Source organism: Alligator sinensis, unplaced genomic scaffold (genome assembly GCF_000455745.1).
Source record: "Alligator sinensis unplaced genomic scaffold, ASM45574v1 scaffold623_1, whole genome shotgun sequence".
NCBI lineage: Eukaryota > Metazoa > Chordata > Crocodylia > Alligatoridae > Alligator > Alligator sinensis.
In genome coordinates this window covers 302,442-328,491 of record NW_005842769.1, presented here as the reverse complement: position 1 = coordinate 328,491, position 26,050 = coordinate 302,442, and the positions used below count along the sequence as shown (strand labels likewise).

General features: G+C 44.2%; 1 protein-coding gene across 2 annotated transcripts in view; it reads right to left on the bottom strand.

Annotated features, from left to right (window-relative positions):
* The window catches only part of CUBN (cubilin), a 243,841-nt gene that overhangs the window by 135,688 nt on the left and 82,103 nt on the right, over positions 1–26,050 (bottom strand). For both annotated transcript variants that reach the window (XM_025216815.1, XM_025216816.1), the window contains exon 28: positions 18,688–18,847. In XM_025216815.1, coding sequence (XP_025072600.1) covers positions 18,688–18,847 — 160 coding nt within the window. The remainder of the gene's footprint in view (positions 1–18,687; positions 18,848–26,050) is intronic.

The following is a 26,050-nucleotide window of genomic DNA, read 5'->3' as shown; positions in this document are numbered from 1 at the left end:
TGAATCTATGAAAACCTAGCCTGGGACAGGGCTACATAGCAGTGCCTTGCAAGAGAAGGTACATCTTATTTTGAGGAAAACTCTCTCATCCTGGAGGCAGAAAAACAACAGAAATGGAAGAAAAGGAAACAAGACCAAGAAATCTGTGGCTCAACCCTCCCTTTAACCGCTATCTGTGGCATCTTCCAGAGTCTGCGGCTCTAGAATCAGTCTTCTTAGTGATCAATGGATTCATCTACAACCCTTTACTTGACCTGTGGGAGTGATCATCCCCAACCGTGAGGGATCACCACCGCTGCCGCTCTGCTGCCACTGCCATTGCCACTGCCAAAGCTATCAGACAGTTGCTCTCACAAAAATACCTTGAATCACAGATACACTGTTACCTTACAAATATCTTGATCTAAGATGAAAAGCAACATATAAAGTACATGTGGAACCTCAACAGTCTCTCCTCAAAAAACAACCTCTTTGTAAAGAATTATGCAGTAGAAAAGAATTGTGATTGATTCAGACAATACCATGGAGGAGTGAAACCCTGTCAATCTTCAATAATGTCCTTAGGCTAAGTTGTGAGAGGAAGAGACCAGGACCAATGAAAAGCCCCAAGGAACTTGCATGGCAAACACTTACTCCAGGTACAAAGGAGAGTCCTGCCAGAGAGGTAAGCAGGCTGCCACATTTCCAGAGTGCATGTTTCCTCTGGATTGGTGGAATGAGCATGCAGAGAGATATTTCAGTCCCAGAGAGGGGCAGCTGAGGAAAAACTACATTCGACGAAGGAGTTGGACACCAGAAGTCTTCGCTACTGACAGCTTCCCACAGATGCCCGTGGGGGAAGCAAGCCAGCACACTGGCCAAGGTGGTCAGAGGACCATCAAAAGCATCCGGGATGTGCCATACAGAGAAGCCACCCCAGGACAGCTGAGGGAGAATTAGAGTGATGGAGAAAGGACTCAGAAGCCAGCAAGAGTGAGAGAGAGAGAAAGAGCAGCCACGGCATAAAGGGTTGTGAGTTAAAGGGGCAGTACCCCTTTGTTGGTTGCTCCCTTTCTCTTATTGCTTTTTTTTCTTTTTGTCCTGGGGATGTGCCAGGAAGGCAGCAGGAGGGTAAGCCTCTTCCCTGGAGAAAGTGGTGGTCCTGACCTGAGGTAGTTAAGACAGGGCAGGACTCACAGTAAATTGATCTCAAGTCAGCTGACCTCTCAACAGGGGAGAAGTTAATTTAGTTGGATTGTCCCCCATGAACTCTTGAAGGACCCAAGTCCTTGAAGTGACCTAGGGCCCAAGAAGGAATTGATTTGGGGTTTTTTTCTGTTGGATTAATTGATTAACTCTGTGGGGAGGGGTGGTTTTGATGCGATTAACCCTGGAAACTGGGATGAACTGTTACTGGTTGATACTGACTGGACATTGATTGGACTGGTAGGCATTATCTACCCTGAGAACCCAGGATGAACTGATGGAAGGCTGAAGCATCACAGACCCTAAAGGGGCCAATCCATTGATGAACCTGAGAGTCCATAATGAATTGATTCTGGGACAAGCACAGCAATACCGGAAGAGAGAATCTAGCTCATATACCTGATACAGTGAACAACAGGTAAAGACTGGCAGCAGCCTCAGCCAACGTAAGATAAGGCCCTGACCTGCATCACCTTGGAAGTGGTAAGGGTGAGGTGTTAGGGGACGAGAAGCCCTGCAAAGAAAGGCCTAAGGGGAAGGATCCAGCAGAATCATCATCCATGCTATGTTCAACTGCCAATAATTTGAGATATATATAGATATAGATATAAAGGGTTTAGTCGTTCTGCTTGTGTGTCTGTCCATAACGCTCTTGCGGGACATGGATCCAGTCAGTGCTGTGCGCTGGGCAAACTGCCCATCAAAAATGATGGTGGGGACAGAGAACCACCATGACGGCAGGGACAGATTGGACAGAGTGGCGGAATTGGGGGGGAGTAGTGCAGGGCTGGATTCAGAGCAATGCATGGTGGAATGACAGCAGGGACAGAGCAATGCCATGAAAGTGGGGATACAGGGGATGGAGCAGGGGGGCGAGGCCAGCAGACCTGCTTCTTGGAGGCAGCGGCAGCACAGGGTGGAAGCGATGCAGCACTGGCCCCACTATGTTGCCATTGTCGTGGCAGCACTCCGTCCCTGCCATCATTCTTGACAGGAAATTTGCTAGTAAAAGAATATCCATCAAGACATGGCAGGAGAGAGTAGAATACCTTAGGTAGGCAGTGATGATACTCCCTGGATCTTTCCAATGATGTGTGTAAAGAGGGTGCTGGGCAGGCGAGGACCTTGGTTTTATAATACTCATCCCTGGCATAAGTATAGACAGTCAAACAGCCTGAGGCAGAATTGATCCAATCTTTGCAGGTTCGAATCCAATCTTTGCAGGTCTAAGCTGCAGATTGAACTGATAACAAACTGAACTCATGTTCAATTTTTACTTGGGGAAGGCAGGTGGAAGCCTGCACTGGCCCAGGCCAGAAAGTGGGGAGCACTCAAGCATGCCTATCAGCTTGCCAGTCATTGCTGAACCCAGCTAAGCTAAGTGGGGGCTGTGCCAGAGCACTTTTGGTGCCTGCCACTTTAAGGGCAAGAGCAGACATCAGGGTAGCCTGCAGAGTAATGAGGTGGTCACATGACTGCAGGAGAGCCCTAGGATTGGAGGAGGGAGCTGAGCAGTCTCCATTTTAGATTCAGGTCCTCAGGGCTGAGCCAGCAGTCTGCTGCTGGGAGCTGAAAAGACACCACCCAGCTGAGCAGCTGCTCAGGAACATCTTGGAGGTAAGGGCAGGAGCTATGGGGATGGTAGGATGCTCCTGGTCCAGGGTATGACTGAAAACTGCACCCTGCTGGGGAAAGATGGCTTGGTGGAACTGCTTGTGGCAGGGTAGTTCCCCAGGAATTCCAGACCAGTTGCCTCTCCAGTGAAAGCAGGTAGGGGCACCTTACAACCCCAGCTCCCACTACCCAGCGGGCTGGATCAGGCACACCTACTGAGAAGCACCTGAGCCCATAGGGTGTAAGACCTTGAGGCCCCAGCATGGGGGCAGAGTGTCAACCTCAGAGAAGGGATGGAGTAGGGGAACAGGCTATGTACAGCAGGGCTGCGAAGGAGGCCTGAAGGTTACGCAGCACTGGGTGCAGAGTAGTGTTGGAAGGGGTGACCTAAAGGGCTGTGCTAGAGTGAGAAAGCCCCAGTGAGGGTAGTAAGTAAATCATTGCCCCATGGTGAGGGTGGAGGTGTAGCCCCAGTGAAGGGATGGAGAGTTAGGGGCTGGAGGCAGAGTGAGAGGGTGCACAGTGCATGACTGAGGATACCTGGGCAAGCACAGCCAAAGGCCAAGGGGAGCCTGTAAGGGGCCAGGGAAGTTATCATGGGTAGTTTGGTGCACAGTATGGTGGCACACTGTGATGACGAGCTCTAGGGGGGAGTCAGTCCCAAGTGAGACCTTGGAGTACAGGTTATGGTGTGAGGCACTGTGCAGTATAGATGCGATCTACGAGGCATGGGACATGGTAAAGGGAGGTCGGAGCCAACCTCTTGGCATTAAAAGGGCATCCTCCCACTTATTACATAAGGTTTATTCCAAGAAGTCATGGCAGGCAAGACATGGCAGACTGCCCTAGAAAGAGGGGTGGCTGGTATGGTGTCTGGCTACAAATTTACTCCCTTTGTCACAGGGGCCATCCCTGATTGGCTGCCCCAACCCTCTGCTGTCTTCCTGCAGGTGAGGGGAGAAGCTCCCATCCTGGTGTCACCCCACTCAAGCCAGGCATCTGCCCACAGTGGCAAGGGGCCCCATGACTCTGGGAGCTTCCTCCAGCCCAGGGTTCCTCAGCCTAGGGCAGCCCTGCCTTGAGGAGCCCTGCGCTGAGAGGAATTCCTTCCCCCTTTGCATGGCAGCTGGGGAGCTGCTCAGTTCAGCCACTGCCACAGGAGGGAGCCTGGGCCAGGAAAAGCCCCCCAAGGCACAGGGCTCCCCCTGTGCTCCCATGCCCAGATGCATGAGCAGGCACCCAGCCCAGAGGAATCCTTCCCCAGTCTCATCTGTGGCAGTGGCAGAACTAAGCCACCTGGCTGTGCAGGGGAGGGGGAGAGAGGGTTCCCCTCAGCTCTCCACAGCAGGAGAGACCAGGGCTTGGAAGGCAGGGTTGGGGTGCTCTGTTCCACCACCTCCCCCCCCACCCGCTGCCCCCCATAGCTGACAGTCAGGCAGAATGTAGGCTGGTGAGCAGAAATGGAGCCTTTGCTGCCGCAGCTCTGTGACAACCTGGAGGCAGGGCCAGCTAGGTGCTGGACTAGAGTAGCAGAGTATAAGCTGTGTTCCAGACAGTCACCCTGTGAGGTGGAGGTTTATGAGGGGCCACAAAGCATCCTGGGATGCTGGGGGACAGTGAGGTATCTTGAGTCAGGAGATGATTCATAGATGCTAGGGTCAGAAGGGACCTCAACAAATCAAAGAGTCTGACCCCCTGCCCTGGGCAGGAAAGAGCGCTGGGGTCAGACAACATGCCTATCCAGCCTTCTCTTAAAGACCTCCTGAGGTAGTTGGGAGCACCACCTCCCTTGGAAGCCAATTCCAGATTCTGGCCACCAGTACTGTGGAGAAGTTCTTCCTGATGTCCAGCCTAAATCTGCTCTCTGTCAATTTGTGACCATTATTCCTTGTTACCCCAAGAGGCGCCCTGGTGAACAGAGTATCTTCAGTTCCTTGCTGTGCCCCCCTAATGAATTTGTAGGCAGCCACAAGATCACCTCTCAGCCTTCTCTTGTGAAGGCTGAAGAGATACAGGTCCCTCAGTCTCTCCCCATAGGGCTTGGCTTGTATACCCTTAACCATATGAGTGGCCCTCCTTTGGACCCTCTCGAGGTTATCCACATCCTTCTTAAAGTATGGCATCCAAAACTGGACACAGTACTCCAACTGTGGTCTGACCAATGCCACATAGAGGGGAAGTATCACCTCCTTGGTTCTATCTGTCATGCATCTGCTGATGCATGATAAAGTGCGGTTAGCTTTGCTGATGATTTCGTCACACTGATGACTCATGTTCATCTTGGAGTCCACTATGACTCCGAGATCCCTTTCCACTTCTGTGCTGCTGAGAGGGACATTCCCCAGCCAGTAGGTGTGCTGGATATTTTTACGTCCTAGGTGCAGCACTCTACATTTATCCATGTTGAACTTCACCCCACAATTTAGTATCATTCACAAACTTGGACAGAGTACACTTCACACCCACATCCAAGTCACTGATAGAAGAGTACAGGTCCAAGGACCGAGCCCTGCAGGACACCACTGCCCACATCCTTCCAGGTCAACACCGACCCGTCCACTACTACTCTCTGGGTGCAACCCCCAAGCCAATTTGCCACCCACCAGACTGTGTAATCATCTAAGTCACAGCCTCTTAATTTATTTATGAGAATGGGATGAGATACCGCATCGAAGGCCTTCCTAAAATCCAAATAATGACGTGAGATCTGGGACAGAAGTTCAATAGACCAATTTAACTTAAATCAGTTAAGTCTGATACAACATCATAGAAAATTAGGGTTGGAAGGGAGCTCAGGAGGTCATCTAGTCCGACCCCCTGTTCAAAGCAGGACCGCCCCCCAACTGGATCATCCCAGCCAAGGCTTTGTCTAGCCAGATCTTAAAAACCTCCAAGGATAGAGATTCCACAACCTCTTGGAGTAACCTGTTCCAATATCTCACTGGATACACATTCACTGAGGTTCGTCTTAAACTGGGTTTGGCCATTTTGAAACCAGTCTATGTGCACTGAACTTCTATTTTCTTATAGGTTTAAACCAGTCTCTGACCACTTATAACACAGTTTGTGTGTAATTTCTGGTCCTAGCGTTTAACTATAGGCACGGACAGGGTAAGAAAGCTCTCATGTTTTCCCTTCTTCCCTCTTGTACCCACACAAAAGCAAGGCAGACTGTGTTCCAAAGTTACTTAAAAAGAAACTATCTAATTTGGAGAAAATGAGAAAGGCAGTGTCAAATCACTTGACACAATGCAAATGGCATCATGCATATGTGCATGGAGTGAATGAATATGTTCATGTGCAAGTGTGAGCTCAACCTCTTCCTCCAATTCTCTCTCTGTTACGCAACACTTGTCAGTAGAAATGACATGGCAACTTTGGTGAACAATTCATTATGGAAAAAAGCAACTGCACTGCTTTTGGAAACTAAAGATTTCTCAACAAACCAATTTGTATGGCTTGACTTCTACGGGACCCCTGCAAGAAGAGACAAAAGCAGCTTGCTACTTATCTTACACTGAAGAAATTGGGAACATTTCAAATTAAACAGGCAGTTATGACTAAGCTTCTCCTACTGAGAGTTTCCTAGTTGCCACAAAGACATATTTTTATTTAAACCCAAAATGGGTCAGACGAGTGGAAAAATTGTGCTGTTTTAAAATAAGCCACAGACCTTTCCCTTTCTACAACTCCTACATTCAACATTCAGATTCACATTCACTAGACTACTCACTCTAGCATTCTTTCAGGAATGGTTTTTATTTTCTCTGAACTTCTATCAATACTGAGACGGCCAAACCACATCAATGAGAACATCAAGTCTTTATTATGCACTATTTTATTCTTCCCATTGCACATTACCCACAGGCAAGCTTTTAAGAATGTATTTTTTATATATGCTGTGGTAAAAAGCTGATCAATATTAAAGCTGGGTGAATAATTAGTAATAAATAATGTAGTCAATTGATTTTTGCCACTCTGTTAATTGCCTGTGAATAGATAAAGAATTTCTTAAAATGTGTTCATTTTCTGCATTTATCGAGTATCTAAACAAATACTGTGAAATATCTGAAATAAAGGTATAAAATAACCTAAAACAGAATGTCTAAAAATAATTCTTGGTAGTTTTTTTTGTTTTTTGTTTACAAGCAGCATTTTGAAAATATTCAATATTTGACATGAGATACTTTGATATACAATTGACAATCTGTGTTTCTGTTCCTAAAATAGGTGAGTTTATAATCAGTTTCTAGTGTGAATATTTTTCAAATTACCTTTTTGAAAATATAATATTTGAATTTAGCTCTTAGGACAAATATTCCTTTCTGCAGACTCATTTACTAGAATCCTTGTGGAAAGTCAGAACAAAAAGAACTCAAAGACAGTGGTATCAAATTCATTATATATTTTGAATAGCTGTAAAAGCTTTATTTTCAGTACCGGTCCTTCTCTAGAACTGAGAGGAAAAAAATGCAGAAATATTTGCTCAAACTTCAAAGCACATTTCAGTACAGTCATATTCACAACTCATTTGTATTTCAGTTCCAAGACCACTGGAGTGTTGCTCTTTTACCACAGTAATTCTAGAGTAATATTTTATCTTGAATATTTATTAAAAATGAATTTTGAATTATATGCTTGATCAGTTCACAGTTTACACTGGTTGGATCATATGCATAAATGACATGGCAACATTCTGTTCCTTTACTACCTGACTTGTGTAAATTATCAGTATTTGATAATCTATAAATATCACTTTTATTTGTGTTGCAACTTAGAATAGGACTAGCCCAAGAGAACTAGATGAGACAATGAAATAGGATAAGTAATGATGAAACTATCTCTGCTAATTTAATAACTTTCAGTCTCTGGCTGGTACCAAACTTCCCCATTAAATCAGCACAAAGCTCACAGTGCTTACCTGTCTATAAAACAGGTAATATGATTTCACTTTTATTGAAATAAATGGGAATTTTTTCCCTTTACTACCACTGAGAGAAGGTTTTGGTCTTTAACAGTAAACAAAAATTAAGGGGTAGTTCCTGTAAAGTGCCAAGCGCCTTTAGCTCTCACTCAAGTTTAAAAGTGTTTTTCAGAGGACTCAGTATCCAGCTTAACGTCTTCTACAACACAGAAATATTTGGGCTTGTAATGTTTGGATGGCTGCACAAAGACAGCTGCACTATGGAAAAAATTTCTTGAGGCTGAGTTGAGTACAGTTTGTACTCATTATGATCAACTCTCCTTGTAGTCATTTTTTGGAAACTTCTTCCATATATTTAAAACCATGAAAAAGTGGGTTTTCTTTTAGCAGCTTAAAGGTCTTGGAGTTCCCTGGGAAAATACATACAGCACCTACCTACTAGCCATTTAGTTGCTAGGACACCAAACAACAAACAGAAAGTTCAAGAAACTTCTATTTGGTGGCCTTTCTTTCCCTTGGCTGAAATTTTAGTAATCACTGAAGACTGTGCAAATGATGATGTTTATAAACATCCAGGATCCTTGCATATCTTTGCATGTGGTTAATTAGCAGATGGCATCCATTAACAAAAGAAGAATTCAAATACAGCAACTACAAGTAGTATTATATAAAAAAATATATATTCATTGCAAGATTTTCAGCTCTCTTTGTACATTTCAGAGGGCAGGAAATAAATGGCATTAGGTTTGTTTTGATTGTTGTATACTACATGACATTTCAGTTAGTTTCAAAAGTGTTCCAATTATAAGGAACAACATATATGATCTTTAAAGGGTGCATCTACACATTGTCCTACAGTGATGTTGTTAGTGTGCTGTGCTTCCTTTTTCAAGTACTAAAGTATGGCACAGTAACTGCCCATACTATGCCGTATACACAGCACATGGTTATTTTTAACAGCTATTTTGCTGTAGTGGCATCCTATAACAGGCGGAGCACACTATTACGGTGAAGTAGCTGCTGGTCAGCAGTAGACACCCATGGATGCTACATCACCGTATCACATCACTATGATGTAGTGTCACATGTAGACATGCCCGAAGTGTCCCAATTATAAGGAACAACATATGTGATCATTTTTCTTTCAGTACAAATGCGAACTTACGGTGTTACACGCAGAATAACTTAGATTTGCTTCTGAAGTCTTTACTCAAACAAGTCCATTTTATTCACAGGAGAAGTTCTATTGAAAATAATTGGATGTCTCATGCTGAAGATTTATTTGTGAGAGTAAGGATTACAAGAGTGGGCCATTTTTCTATTCCAATAATTTAATCATGTCCTGTATCCTTGTAAACGCTATTATTCTACCCATCTCCTCAATTCTGGTTATTTTCATCCACATTGTTCCAAGCAGATATTAGTGAGCTTGACACTGGCCATGGCTACATGAGATGCTGATTGCGCAGTAGTCTGTGACTACTGCACAGTAGTGTTGCATGGCAGGAAGTGTGACATGAAGCTACTGCACAGTAGTCATGAGCTACTGCACAGTCAGCATCACGAAACAGCTGTTTGTAGGCACAACTGTCATTTAGTACTAATTTATACAAGTACTAAATGACTGCACAGTTGTTACAGTGTCTCATGTAGATGCAGCCACTGAGTGAAAACACCCCCATTGAAACCAAGCTTTTTTATAGCAAAACCAAGTTTTAGGTATTTAAATAAAAGGTCTGATTTTCAAAGATCCTGAGTATTCACAGTTCCCACAACAGCTGCAGACTTTTTCTTAGGTCCCAAATGTAGACTGAGTTTTCTAACATTAGGCCCTTAATTTAGAAAATCATGGCCTTTGCATTTATATAGAACCTGATCTTGTATTTCCAAACTTCCATACAAACAGCACTTCATTAATCTTTCTTTTGGCCTTGAAGTACTTGGTCTTGGAAAATCAGGCCCTAGTTGTCTCATGTTTGGCCCCACAGAAATAGGACAAGAAAGCTTGCTGGCCACTTTGAGATTTCAAACCTTGTTTGCCTTGATGTCCTCAGCAGCACACCAAGTTTGTGGTGAGAATGTGATTAGAACTCAGAAGTTCCCAGCTCTCAGCTCCCTACCTGAACTGCTAGACCAGTAATTCTCAGCCTGGAGGCCATAGTTTCCTGAGCTGCCATGAGATCCTTTTAAAGGTGTCATAGGGTGCCACACAATATTATTCTGCTAGGTGTTCAACACCTACACATGATTCCATGGGTGGATTTAGAATTTTGAAAAGGGGGTGCAGAAGATGTGGCACATGTTATAGAGAAACTAGATGTTAAGGAGATAGTGCTATGTTATTCAGTTTAAGATCAAAGAAAAAAAACCCAACTGGAAAGTGCATAGATTTGCTAGATAATATTTTAAGTTTAGAAGACAACAAACTAGGCAAAAATAGTCAGAGGATATAGCTTCATTAGTCCTGTACTCATTATAGTTAAATGTATATCTCTTGTTCAGACTCACAAAACAAAATCTTGTTTTCCTGAGTGTCTTGACAGAACCTCCAATACCTTGCTGTCAGTCATTTTTATACTTGAGTTAATATTGGGATACATAAGTTAAGGGCTGCAGAACTGTGAAACAGAAGAGAGACATTACCAGAAACAGCTAACAGGTTGCAAAATTGCAGAAGAAAGGATACTTTGAATAGTGGAATATCAAAACCATCAAAAAAGAAAGAAGGTTGTTAACACTTTCGGAGTGGAGAGAGATTAGCAGGAATCATGGGGATGATAATGAGTCATGAGGTCAATTGACTCTTTTAGTACTGCTTGAATAGAAATCCTGTTGCTCTCCCAGGCACTTAGTTTTAAACACTGGTTGAAGCAGAAGTCAAAGTGGGGCAACTTCACCACTGCACACCACTCTTATTGTCCTGTTCACACCCCCCCACACACACACACAATCTACTCCTGCATGATTAATAAGATAAATTAATAGATTTCAAATATTATACATTATGAATTTTCATTTCTACCTGGGAAAAATGTTACAATCTGTGCTTTCTCCTTTGCCTGAGGAACGGCATGTGAGCCCAAAGGCTTGCAAATAAAAAAACCATTTCTTTGCAATTATTTAGTTGGTCTAATAAAAGATATCACCTCTACCAAAAGTTCTACATAGATCTCAAATAGGGATCCATAGTGTTCCAGGGGGACGAAAAGAGAGGGGCAGAAACCCCTTTCTTGCGGTTGGGGCCATGGTGGGGATATCCTGCCACAACCCTGGAAAAACAGCCCCGCGAGTGGGGCAAACTTACCTTTTTCAGATGCAACAAGCCAGGGTGAGCAGTAGGGGAACAAACCTCCTGTGCGGTTCATCAGCCGCTTTTCTATATGGCTGGAACTGGCACGGGAGGATGACGTCATCAGGAGATGCTGCCTGGGGTGTTAAAAGCTGGAAGTGGGGAAAAGGCAGTGGTAATGCAGCAGAGAGGAGGTTGTGAGTCCCCCTCTTGGGCCAGTCAGGAACACTCCTGGTTCCAAGGAGAAAGCCTGGGAGAGGACCCAGCAGGGGGTCCATTCCCCATCATAGAAGTACTGAGCACCAGGCCCAGGGAGTGAGCTGGGACCTGGGATTGCGCCAAGGGACAATTGGCACCTTTCAATGCAGAACGCGAGAGTAGGGAGGAGGCCCCAGGCCCTCCCTAAAGTTTAAGTTGTTCACCATTCTTTTTGTTCCTTTTGAGGTCCCATAGGCCAGGCAAAAGGCCAGAGGATTTTCGTTGGGGGCTGAGCACCCCAGGGCCCCTCAGGGACTCCCAACATCGCAGAGTCGACCCTGTACCCAAAAGCCCCATCAGGGTGGGGGTACTAAACTGATGCCAGGTCCATGGCAGATGAGCCATGGACCACGGCCACCAGGAAAGAGGCAGCTGTCCAAGTCATTGTGACACCGGACCTCCAAGGTCAAGGGTATGAGATTGGGGATACTGGGACTGCAGCACCCAAGAAAAGTTCGGACTGACCAACGCCCAACCATCCCAACATGCTGGTGCATTGCAGGGGTTTGGGGGAGGTGGAACCCCTGGAGCATCCACCATTGACACCTCCCAGCACATCCTCCCTTCACCAAGGGGAACCCCACTATTGAACTCATAGGTGATTGGTCAGGGGGTCCATGTGGGTGCACATGCCCCTACCGAAGGGACCGGTGCCCCTCCTGATGGCCGACACTGATGCTGTCAGTAGGGTTGGTACCCTCCCCTGACAGGGCTGCCACTGTTGGCAGCTTCTGCAGGTGCCCCCTCAGGAGGCACCAGTCACTCATGACTGAACTCAACATCAAAGGCATGGCAGGAGAGTGTCGCGGTATTCCCTGGGGAGAAGACAAGTAAACACCCAGGCAGCTGGAGCATATTCTGTGGCAGGCTCAGGGCTCTTGCTCCAGGGCTGCTCGGGAGAGGCTCCACAAAGCTCAGCAGGCACACATAACATCAAAAATATTTTGACCTATTGTAGTCTTTCTGTGTTCTTTGCAAAAGAAAAATTGCTCTATTAATTTTCTGTCATCAAAAAGATTGAAAGCTAAGAGCTGGCATATTGCCAAGGCTCCTTAAGTCTAACAAGGGGAACCTTGAGAATCTTAAAAAGTTGAGAACCACTGTACTAAACAAATGGCACCCAAATTTCTAACTCTGTGGGTTGAATAATTCTGAGGGCTGGTTAGTCTGAGGGTTGGATCCCACATGGGATTGGTGAGTAGGGTTGGTCCATGAGGCTGATCCCATGCACCCAGATCTGGCCCCACACTGGTGTGATATAATGTGTAGGGCCACCTTTTTGGCCCATGAGCCTCCCCACAACCTCGAAAATTTGGCAGCAGGGGAGTGTCAATTCATGCTGCCATTACTCCCCTGCTGCCATATTTCCAGACATTTGGGGAGTCCTATAGGCTACATGACAAGGCCCATGAGCTAGGGGTTAAGCACTCCTGTACTAGACTATATGACCCCAGGGGGCCAAACTTTCATGGGCAGGGAATGATTGCTGCATCCCGACTCACTCTGTTTCTGCTATGCTTTTTTGCAGGGCTAACAACATTTTTCAAACCTAAAAATCCAATATTTAGCAAGTATTTGCTTTTTAGCAGTTTTTACCTTCTGGGGAAAAATGTGAAAACAGAATAACGGAGACTAATAGCCGTGAACTAAATGTGCCTGTTTACAGCCTTTCCATCAATCAGCCCTCCCTGAGAAATCCAGCAGAAAGAAGAGTCTGGAGAGGCAGAGGGGCATATCATTCTGTTCCCAGTGGTATGCAATGCTTATTTTTAAAGGGGAAGGCAATACATATGACACTGAGAACTGAAACGTGTAACAGATGTGAAGTCCGCCTGTGCTGTGGGGATAAAATTTAATTTATGTGCTAGGTTTATTCAAAGCCATGCCATCTAATGCCATCTAACGACTCATTCTTTTAAGGAAATGCAGTGATGCAGCTTTAAAAGCAGCTGACTCTCTTCTGTTCATTGCTTAATGATATAGGTGGGGTAGAGGAAACACATGTCTTCTCAGAGCGTGACAGTTGTCACTGGTGTAATTTTGCACTGAGACCTTTGACCCCCACCTCTTTTTTTCCAGATAAGTAATTCAATCATCCTACCAGCCCCACAATGCCCAGAGCATTACCAAGTGCTGCTGGTTCTTAAAGGTGCATTAGACTAAAATTGAACTTTTCCTGTATAACTCCCACCCTGGAGAACTGTGAGACTGGAGCATACAGTTTGCAGAGTCAAGCTTTGTTCTTGTGAAACAAACCCCTTAAATATTCTCAGACTTTGCTAACAGAAGAAAATTGTGCTGATTTAACTAAATTGGTTTGAGGCCTGACTTTGTGAAATCAATGAAATTCCCATAGCTGGATATTCCTATTTCCGTTTAAGAATGGTATACTGGTTTGATTTATACCAAATCCTTTGTGCTACCATTTACTACTCAAGCTAAATTGTTATAAGGTATTTATAAGCTGAAATAAGAGCAGCCACAGAAGAGGCAGGCACTAATTTAACTAAATCAGTATAGTTAAATTGGTACTAGTTTTGCATATCATAAAGACCCAAGATTGCTGTTTTTTCCTCTGACAGTCAAAAACATTTCAGGTATGTGCCCTTCTGTGGCAGAAGTAGCTCAGTGTGTCAGGCCTCAACGGGGGTTTTATGGTCTTTCCATAGCTTCAAACAAAGATGCTTATGAAGGAAGCTTGAGGGGTGTTTTGTTGTGGAGCTCCAAAAGTGTCTGGATGCAAATCTAGACATATTCTTCTCATCACCATGGTACACACACCACACACTGTGGCCAGGTACAGACATTACACTATTATCGGTATGATCGGAAACCAGGCTATATCCATAACAGAACAGAAGTTCAGCGCACTGTTCGGCACACTGGTTTAAAAATGGTGGAAGCTGGTTTAAGATTTGCCTCCTCCCACTAAGGCGACTGCGTGTTCTGTGATCTGAACTATTCTGCTTACAGAAAACTGTATAACCTAGATCTATTCTGCCTCGAGCTTTTTGAATGTCTGTACCTAGCCATAGAGACTGTACACCATGTCCCCCCACTAATAGACACAGTGATGTCCTGGGGAACAGATCACAGGACCTTAATTTCCAAAACACAGTCATCTACCCCTTGGGCTAAAAAAAAATCTGCTGTCAACACTATACAGTCTTTTTAGGTGAGGCACCACAAGAGAGACACGTGGGCTCACAGTCTCTTCTATCTAGAGATCTGGGATCTAGGTTAGAGATATGGTTCAAAGATATGAAAGCTGCTCCAGTCCCAGCCCCTGAAGTAATCAGACTATACCCTTTCCCACTTCTGAAATACACAGAGCCAGCTTTAGCAAAAGGAAGGCCCTATGCAAAATCAGTGTGAAGTAGGCAGGAAAAGTTACATACTACTAATCACTCAAAAGTTAGTATTTCACTGAAGACTCAATATTCAGAGGCACTGTAAGAAATTACAATACATTGATTATCATTCTAAATTTTAAGACGAGAAGCAAACATTTTCACGTGCTAAGTTTTCCTAACGCATGGAGCCTGGTGTTACAAGCACCCATGGCTCCTGACAAAAGCCACCTTTGGAAGAATGCTGGGGTAGAGGCTAAGGAAGAAGCCGAAAATGGAGCCATCTATACTGTCCACTCGCATAGAAGATTCTCAGCCAGGACCAGATTCCAGCCCCTTTGTCACCAATGGGAAAGGGGAAAGACAACATGGCCTAGCATTCTGAATGTTCAAGCAGATCTGATTTGATTCAGCAGAGTGCAGTTGTTCATCCCCACACTATTAAGCAAGGTGGTTAAATGGGAAAACTAGATATTGTGATAACAGAGGAAAATAAGAACAAGGGTAATAGGTTGCAAAAGAAAGAAGGAAGGAAGCTGGGATCTGTGTAAAAGGAACTTATTCCAATATGAGCAGGTTGAGATGGCTCAAGTCTGGAGCACAGGAATTACCAGGAGGCGCTTGTTGACACAGAAGTGAATGTACAATGGGAGAGGAATGTGGGATGGGGGGCTAACAGTGAGTTTGGTGAGTTCAGGAAGCAAGGGGGAGGGGAGAAGAGAGAAAGAAAGAGAGGCTTACCCACCCCGCAGATTTTTGCAAGCTTTCAGAGCTTTAGAAAAGAAAGTTAAACTAAAACCATGGCTACTGTAGGGAGGCTGATGTCATCTGTCTCTGTACATAAAAGGCTCCAGTTTTTCTTCCTTTGTGTAGCCCAAGGATGACATCATCCCACAGTCACAAGAACATACCGTTGTGCTGGAGCACTTCCCCTGCTGGGCTCTAGCCAAAGATCTCACTCCTTTCGCATATGTCAGTCTTTTCCCAAAAACTCTCCTTGACCTCCTCTGAATTCTAAACCCAACTGTCTAGTCAAATAGAGCCCTCTGGGAGCCAACAAATGACTGCAGTCTGTGGCTGTGCACAGGAACTCCTATTCAAACAATGAGGAGCAAGACATACACCTCAGCAACCCAGACTGGGGCCTCCCCAGCAGATTTCAGCGGCTTTACAATGCGGCCAAAGCTGAATAGTGTGAACTGATTAGGCAGACAGGGCAACTGTGGCTATTTAATTATTTTCAAGGTCGGATCGTCTTTGATGGGATGTGGTGTAACACTCAGTCTTGTAGTGCAATATTGCAGCTAAATAGGCAGAGCAATGAAGTTGCCTCATTTCTGAAGCAGCAAGAACCTTGCACCAACACAGTCCCTGGGAGATTTTTTTTATTAACCGGCATGCACACATGCTTATTTAATTAACAGTGTGGCAGTCTCTGCTATAGGCAGGCCACAAGGAAAAAGCACCCTGAACAAATGTTATTTCATACAGAGAAGGGGGATTGGAAGTGAATTTATTACTTGTGAAATGAAGCAGATACCAGCAAAGAAAACTACAGAGGTCTGGACTAAATATCCAGATGTGTACACTCTGAACTTGTACGCATTTGAAACTGAGGACTAATTGAGGTCTGAGTGTTTCAGCCTGGACCCCTGTTTAATGAATCCCCCCCCAGAATACAGGAATATCCCCTTGGTGAGGGGTGGGATATTCCCACCCCTTGGTGGTGAGGGGTGTCCCACAGAGACACAGCCCCCTTGGTCAATCAGTGGTGAGGGGCAGGGCCACCATCTCCTTGGCCAGTCAGCAGTGAGGGGTGGAGCTACTACAAAAAGAGTGCTATATTGGGTCCATGAACCACACAGCAATGAACATGTGGCACCCTGTGAAATGAGGGAGGGCAAGTGGTAGGATAAACAGCAAGTTTGTGAGTCTCTGCAGCTCAGCCAGCACGGAGCCTCGCCTTGCTCCCCCTGCATTGCAGTTTCACATATCCCACAGCTCTGCCATTCTCTCCAGACAGACCAGCCTCGAGAGAATGTGGCATAGCAGGTGTGAGACTCGAGCACCCCCTCCCCCTACTAGGATCTGCTCTCACTCCAGCCCAGCTCCACGCTTGGGAGCCAGGGGCATACACTGCAGAGGGACCTCACCTCCCCACATCAGCATTCAGAACAGACACTAGGCATCTGGGAATCTGCTCCGGCACCACTCTGGTCAGAACTGGGCTGAGAGGAGTCAGCGGGCATTGGATGCCTGTGGCAGTGCAGCCAGCTGTCCAGTGGGACCTACCCCTCCTTACTCAGGAGACAGACAGTTTTGCCTGTCATGGAGGAAAAATAATGGATTAATTGCCCAGGGACTCACCAGGCTGCTCAGTCGGTCCAAAGACGGTGACAAAATCCTCCTCCCAGTCCCACCGGCATTCCAGCAGATACAAATGCAGTGCTCCACCTGCCAGCTCTCAAAGCTGTTATCTTGTGCGGAGGCAGCTTGGTGGGGAGGTGTGTGCAGACTAACTGCCCAGCCCTGGCAGCTCAGCTGCCCCCAGGGCCTGGGCCCACCTGTACTCGCCCAGCCCAGGGCCAGGGAGCTCAGGTATGAAACAGTGCCTAAGCTCTCACTGTGCCTGCATGTGTGCTGCAGCCAAGGCTCCTCGCACAGGCACAGAATGACCAGCCTCTGGGATCCTCCACCTCCCTCCCTCCCTGGTTGGCTCCAAATCCTGCTCCTCCTGGCTGTGTAGCCCCCTACGTCTGGGCACAGACAATAGAATTGCCAGGACAAATAATTGACATGCATTTCCACCAACAAACTGAAAAAACAGAACTTTTTGCAGTTGGGTCCTCATTTAGGAATGGACAGGGGACAAAGGGCTTAAAAACAGGGCAGTCCAGTATAAAACAGGACCAATGGCCACCCTATTAATGAAGCATTATGTTTCCTCTTCACATAGCAAGTACATCACATGAGAAGCTTCACAAATTTGTCACAACCCAAGGGTGTGATTTTGTTTGTGCGCGCTTCGGCACTGCTAAATTATTCCCCGCCACTCGTAGCTTTCTTTGCAGGGTGCATTTCTTAGTTGCAAAAGAGAAATGCACGGTGCAAGGAGTTCCCGCCATTCGTATACAAATTTGTGTCCCACTATTGGCCAGTTCTAAATTATTCCCACGTGGCGGCTAGCGATTGGCTTGCTAGCCGTATAAGAGGCTTGAGCGGTTTCCGCCCAAGTTGGAGAATTCCAAGGAGAACCCCGCAAGGGAGGACTCCACAACCATCTGGAGGAGGAGAACTTCACATCTCGTGAAGATCTCTAAGCACTGCGGAGCCTATCGGACCCAGCGCGTATCTCAAGAAGACTATAGGGGTCTGATCAGCCTCTCGCCTCTCCCCGTCGCCGCCTGATCCCTCGACGTACCCTTCCCTGCGTGCAAGTTCCACGGAGCCTAGCAAACTTCGTGTGAGTGTATTCAGAGCTCTTTGCTTCGAGTTACTTTCTTCGGTTGACACGACGGGCTCACGGTTTAGAGCCTTCAACCGGATGGGCTAGAAGGTTCACGGGAAGGAACTCTAGTCCGCCTCTCTTCTTTTCTGTCTGTAACTGCAACTCAAGCAAGTTTTCCTGCCTGCACCGCGACCATCTTTGGTGTAAGTAAAATAATCTTAAATCAACCGCTAAGCGTCCGTGCCTAATTCTAGCGTGCTGCCTGCCTTCCCCGACCCAGCGTGTCCGGGCTGCTGGGCACAGCCCGCCGCGCGAAAACCCCCCCCACGAGGGCCTCGGACCGCTCCCTGGCCCGCACAAAATTCACTTACAGGGCCCTGCATACGCACCTCACCTTTGTTCCAAAGTACTGCTCAGGGGTGAGAGGTCCTTCTGTCATATTGCACACTGAGTTCATGGCCTTTTTTCAGTAAGAAATATGCTAATAGGGATGCAAGTCAGTCTGTTAGTGTGTATACACACACGACACACTAAATCTGAATGAAGAAAGCTGGAAATAGCATACTGTCGAAAAGAAGGAATCATATACTTTAAGCGAGAGAGATTCTGGGTAGCTTACCATTGATATGCCACAGCATCTGGAACCCACTTTTAGAGGTGATTCCATCAGAGTAAAACTCCACATGAAGACTGGTTCCTGTGGTGCTCCCTACAAGGGGAATGGTATTTCCACAAAAAGTGTTTATCAAGTTGGACTGGGTGCTGGGTCCATCATAGAGCTGCAAAAAAACAAACAAACAAAAAAACAGTGGAGAAAAAGCAGCTTCCTCAATCTGAGAAACTGTAATAGGCTTCTAAAGAAAAGACACAGAGACACAGCACAACGGCCACTTTAAAATAGCAAAGTGCACTAAAGGAAGCACAGCTAGAGTTGAGGGAAATGTTGGCCCAAACTGAATTCAGTGACAGGTCTTTAAATATAATAGCTGTCTTTTGTCATAGGAATAATCAGCATCTTTCTTATCTTGTACATGTTGGAGGTTGCCAGGAAGAAAGGGAAATGGCAGATACGAATGCAATGAAATTGTAAGACACGATGAACAGCCCAGACTCGATTGAAGACCTATTTGACTAGGAAACGTAAAACAAACTCAAGTGTTGCCAACTCTTGTAATTTTAACTTAAATCACATGATATTTGGTCGTGGAAGGGAGCAGGGTTCATGGCCCAGCTTCTACAGTCAAATGATTTCATAAATCTCAGCTTTCCTTTGGAAGACAGTATGCTTCTATCCCTTCTGGTAATGGGGAAAAACCTGAACACATGAAACCAAGTGCCCTCAAGACTCAGATACCAGCAAGTAACTCCAGATTCATTACCTTTTTCATCTTATGAGCTCTGGATGTTCTGTGTAAGCAATGCTGTATATTCAGATCTCCAGGTTACACTGGGCATGTTGGTATTTTTGCCAGGAGCAGGGGAGCATACACAAGCAGTGGTGAAATACTTTCTATTGCTACCCAAAAGGATTAAGCTCACTAACACAAATTGCTACATTATTCTCTCACCAAAAATATACTTGGTTTATGGATTTTAAAACTTAGAATTTAAAGTTAGGTACCTAACTGGCTATTTAAGCAAGCACCCAAATATTTTGCTGGAAGTTTATGGATGCTCACACCTTTTTAAAAACTTGTCCCTCTTTTCGGTGCCTTAGTCTTACTGCAGACACTGAGGTTTGCAAAATGTTGGCCCAAATACTGTAGAGGGCTTTGAAAACACACTGCCATCTTTCTTCACAGGTCCCACTCGTGATATCACACATTTGAGGAAAAGGCATCTGATAAAAACCTGATAACAATGAGAATGTGACATATCTTGGCCCAGTTGTGCTTAGTTTCTGGCCTCAAGTGCTGTCACATTACATTTTTCTTTATTACTTCTGTATTTGTTGCTATGGTTCTCAATGTTTGAAATGAACTCCCTCGTGCTTCTTTATCACTTTGCCCTGGTTTGGTATTCATCTGATCTTCTGACTCACAAAACATATCTTTCTAACATAAACCAGCAAATAATTGGCATAAGAAACCATGCCTGAACATCTTCATTGCTGAGTCTTTGGCATGTACTCTGTCAGAATTTCGTCAGAAACCTCTCTCTGTTCTGATCCTCCCCACTATAAAATTCTCTCTCTGAAGATTGCAGAGCTAGATGGATGATTTTTTGGAGCTAGCCAAGGTTATTTAACTTTGTTCTAATTTCAAAAGCTCTTCTCTGAATACCCCTCACTCCATCAGGTGGAGCTGTCCTACTTTGCACACACACACATGATAAGATGAAAAATATTGATCAACCATGCAGTCTGCCACTTACTGCAAACACATAATTGTAGACTGGTAATATTTTATTAAGTCCTCAGCTGCTGCTGTTCAAGATGTAGATCTTGTGGAACCGTTAGAATTTTTTAAAATTAATTTAGCTCTATCTGGAGGTATGAGGGACAAGAAATCTACTCAAAGTTGATGCCTTTCTAAACAAAAGCATGCTGTAGTTTCCAGAATCTACAGGCATTTTGTAGGAATAGCAAGGTTAAATTCTGCACAGAAGTTCTCCTAAAACAAAAATGGTGGTCACCCTTAGCCACAAGCCTAAAGGCCTGTGAATATTTGAATTTCCAAAGCTTTAGAAGTGAATAAAAGGATTTAAAAACAATTGTAATTATTGTTTTAGTAAAAAATTCCCAGGTGAGGCTAGAGAAATCTGAGAATTTCTAACTTCCAAAGTAACCTCTCCCAATTATTGCAAAACTTTTCTTCATTTGTGTTTGGTGGTAAGGCACAGAGTTTTAGTGATGGTCATCCTCACAAGAAGTTGACAAGTTCAACCTGTGTCTACATCTCTTCAAATTGCAACTATGAGATGCAACAGGCAGAGGAAATGAAGATGAGATGTAAATTACTCCAAGTCACAATTATGACATTCTTTGGAGCACGGCTGAATGCTTATACACTCCTTTATGACTTTAGTCCTACAAAATTAAATGAAGGCAAATCCAGTTAGATTCCTCATAAAAGTTAGACTGCTGGATTCCATTTAAAACCAATACTTCCTGCAATAGCCTCTAATTTTTGCAAGCAACAGAAAAATCTGAAGTATTTAATGATCTGTAGCTTAAAATAAAAATTTTAAAAATCATACATTAGGCATGGTGATGAAAAACATCTGAAAGTTATTCATTGAATCATTTGGTAGCAACACTGAAATCAAACTGAGAAACACATCTAATTGATCTTTTCTAAGTTTGATTCATCAAATGGGTGTTATTTTTATCTAAGCAGACAGTTAACGTCACATATCTATGTAATTCCCCTGAAAAAAAACAGTCACTTTTTCAATATACAAATAATGTTGCTACGGAAACCACTTCATGCCGTGCTGCCCCTTGGTTCTGTTTTCAGACGAGAATATTATTCACGGGAAATTCAAATGGCCTGCCAGCTGTAACTCACTGAGAGTAAGACAGGCCTGCTACAGCTAGAATTACAGACTTTTTTTTTTTCTTCAAGCTGTCTTACCCTTATAATGAAAGGAACAGCTGTGCATTTTTATGAAGTATTTTGAACCAAATTTTGCTTTTGGATAAGATAAGCAATTGCCACTAAAGCTTATGAAGATCTCCTCAACCACAATTGGTCTCTTAATCTCTCAGACATGTTTTTTTTTAATTAAGAGATATTTTGTTTCATCATCTCTATTATTCTCTAACTTGGAGAAAGGGCAGGGGGAGTTCTTGTCTAAACCATGTCAGGCAAAGTATTCTTGTTGCCTGGGTAAGACAATTGAACCTTGGAATGATTTATTACAGATTACTACTAGGGAAGGGAAGAGAATGAAGCCATTCACACCACTGCTGCAGAGGGAAGGGCCAGGGACTCTCCACAGCTCAGGGCCCTAGGCATGTGCCTAGTTTGCTTTCTTTTATGCAGCACCAGTTCTTTTGCTAGATGAGGCTGAGGAAGACCCCAGTCCTGACTCACATGGTTCAATGCAGAAATGCTCCATCCAGACAGGCCTATTTATTAAAGGTTAAGATGGAGCTAGTTTCCCTTTATCTTCCTTGTTTTTCCCCTTTGCCAGTACCAAGGCTACAACCCCAGATAATGTGCATCTTCTGTATCAAGAGAGTTCCAGATCAATTGACTTCAGCGCACTGAAACTGCACAGGAAAGAGGTGATAACTCAGAGAATCTGATCAGAAATCATTTGGTGTTTTCTAAGACAAAGTTAGTTACTTGAATGCCGCCTGAAAATTTATGGGCAACTAATGTAGATGCTGGAGTCTTGATGTTTAGGACTTCCTGCAAAAATCTCTGATGCTGTGGACCACTGATGCCCAATAAGGGTGCTTTGGCACTCTCGGATGCCTTAAGATCCTTCAGGGGTGCCATGGGGTGCCACATAATATTAGTGCTGTTAGGAGTGCAAACATGATACACAAGATAAACCCAATAATTTCAAATACAAATCAATAGTATTAAAAATATTCTGAATTCTTTGCAACAAAAAAAATGTGGCATTATTTTGCCATATTTAAAAAATGAGGGAAAACTAAGAGCTGGCATTTTCTGAAGGGTGCCCAGAATCTACAAAAGGTTAAGAACCTCTGCTCTGAACATAAGCACCACCTGTTCATTTTTGTTACACTGTTCTGCTTCCAATACACTACATAAATACCCCATAGCACTCCTCCAGGCTAGAGACAGACATTTAAAAAGCCTAACCTGCAAAGCTTGAAACAATTTGGAGGTGGACAGACTTCCCTTTTCATTTCAAAAATGCAGGCACAGGCCTGCAGTGGCTCAGGCTAGACGCTGGGGGGCGCTAGAGCAGCCCTCCCTTGCTTCACAGTGCTAAGCTGAGGGGTGTGTGGCCAGGCCCCTCCTGAGCTGCTCAGCAGGGAACGTTTATCATCCCTAACTCACTGTTTACCAACCCATTAAGAAAACAAAGCCTCTCTTCAAGCTCTTCTTAAACAGTTTTTCCAAGGAAGGACATTAAGCTACCTGCTGATTAGCTCCAAAAAGCCTGTCTGCCCTTATTGTCTCCCACAGCATGGACCCATAGGCAGCATGTGGTCTGCTAGCTAATGTTTAGGTGTCTGTGTAAGGCAGGGCATGGGGAGGGAATAATCCCTGTTTAGCAGAGAGAAACCAGGCAGAAGCTCTGTGCCTGCAAGTCTCTGCTGGAGCTCTGGCCAGGGAGCAGAAGGAAGGGGCTGTGGAGCCCTGCTGTGGAGCAGAGAGCCCCGCCAGCCCAGGGAGCATGCTGGGATGCTGGGGGAGTCTGGTTTATCTTAAACCAGCAAGGAATCTAGGACAGACATTATATAAACCAGTTTGACCCAAATCATTTAAATTTGATACTGCATTCAACCAGGTTTATCTCAAACTGGTTCCAGCCATTTTCAAACTGGTTGATGTGCACTAAACATCTGTTCTGTTATAGGTTTTTAAACCAATTTCTGATAATTTAAACCAGTTTATGTGTAATGTCTGTCCCTAGCCCCAGAGACAGGAGCATTTCGCCTCTCTGTGAAAAAGAGGGACATTAAGTGGCATGGCTAAGACCACAAAGGGAGTGAGTGTTAAGAGTGGAACTGGAACTCAAGAATGGAACTGAATAGAAAAAGGAATCTCTGTGCTGTGAAAAATATCAAGTTTTTGTCAAAAAGTCCATCCTCATTTAAGATAAAGAGAAACTTTTGAGAAATAATAGGAAATTAGAAGCAGAATTTTTTCAGCTTGTCATTTGCCTACTTAGAAGTCCTGCAAGCAGGAAGAAGAACTGACAAGAACTCTTGCAGGCAGCTATTTGAGGCTGACTGCCCCACCCTGACTTCTCCCTGCTTCTCACCACCACCCAGCTGGCAAAGGAACTATCACGAAGTAAATATTTGGAGCGCTCTGTCTGTTCACCTTCTTGTCAACCCAGCTGCAGTTTTCCAGCTGCTTGCTTAGAAGACTTTTTTTTTTTTAAATCAGTGTCACTTTCATTGGAGAAGTGAAATTAGTAAGAGCTTTCCAGGCAGGGACCTTGGAAGTCATTATTTCAGTTTTCCTGACAAAAAAAATTAATACTTTTTGGCAAAAAAGACATTTTTCATCGGTCAGGTATCCAAGTTGTAGCTGTATTGGTCTAGAGGCAAAAGGAATCAGAACTCATAGTAAAGGTGATATTTTTTATTAGACCAATAAGAGACTTTTTTTGGCAAAAATCTAGTTGGTTTAATAAAAGATATCACCTCTACCACAAGTTCTGATTCCATTTTCCCATGGAAATTTTTGATTTTTCAAAAAAAGGATGTGTTCTACCAAAGAATCAGTTGAATGAAAACCCCACAATTAGCTCTACTGATGGCCGAAAGGCTGTCAACTGTTATCAGACATTAAACAGAAGCAGCACTCTGTGAGGCAGCACTTTGTCTAGAGATGGTGGGAACTTGTCATAGATCCATAAGAGAGTTTCACGTTGACCCAGTGGGGGAAAAATGTATCATAAACACCTTTTTCAAAGCTGATACAAATTGGCTGAAGTCTCAGAGATCTCCCAAAACAGCTTGCAGCTGTACTTACAAAATGATGTTGTTCAGGGTAGACCAGGAAGGATTATTGTGTTCCACCCAGCACCAGAAAGTTCTGGGAAAATCCTCAAATGCAACGGGTACTAGGACCAGGATCATCCCACAAATGAAAAAAAGCTATGATGATATTTTTCTTTGACAGGCCTCAGCATTATGAGTAATGACTTACAGCCCATATACAACCTTTCCTGAGTGGATAGTTTTCTGGCAGAAAACCAATGACAGAATCACAAACAAACCCTGTTACCAGAAAACAAAGCCAAACAAGAGCAGACACAATAAAAACCCAAACAACTGAATGATGATAAGAATTCATGAGTGATATCACTACTTACAAGATCAAAAATAGAGAGAATATATTTGTAAGAGACTAGTTTCCATATAGCAAAAATGACTTGCAAGGGGCAGTTCAGGAACCCTCACGTGTTAACCAGAAAAAAAATGAAACTTGTTCAATAGGATGTAGGTTACAACAATATCATACCACTGAGACAGGTACCTTCTCATGGTTTCTGCATGTTAGTGATTTACTGTGTGAAGCACTATCATCTTTGCTACATACTGGAGCACAAACAAAAATCTGAGTAGTATTAATGTTAGAGAGCTGTAGATTTCAGTTCTGACCTATATCTACCAACTGCTACAGCTAGAAACAAGTGTAAGCACACACATAAAGATATGTAAAATAATATATAAAATATAGGGTTTCTCTTATTTATCTGGCCAAGACTAGAGAGTGTTTTCATGTGATTTGTTTGATATTTTTACATGCATAGAACCCAAAATGCGTTGAATTATCCAGCAGAGGAAAAACAATTTTTGAATCTGAATTTTGCAATGAAACCAGAACCCTAGCTTTGAACTGTGCCAAAATTTAAGGTGTTTGAAACCTGGGTTCAACTGTATTGGTTAGAATCCCAAATGACTTTTTTTTTCTGCTTTGCTTTATGCAACTACTGCCTCCCCCAACTGTAATAATTCTTCACTCAATACAGGATGCTAAATTAGCTTCCCTCAGCACTTTGTATTTATCTCCCACTTCCATCTCTAACCTTTGTCCTGTACTGATTGATCCCTCTCTTTCTGGATTTCCTTACCTGTTGATATTCTTCTCCCAAAACTTCCCCTCAAAACAAACATCCCTTCCTACATAAACCCTTCCCATTTAATATCTGTGCATATTTATGTGCAAATTTTGAGTATATAGAAGGTATATAGGAGGATGTATAACTGGGAAGTTACCTACAGTCACATTAGGAACCATTTGAACATCATGCGAAGCGCCAAACAGGGCAGAGAATGTGGTCCAAAGTGGGTAGAAGGGAGGGTTTCAATATGTTGC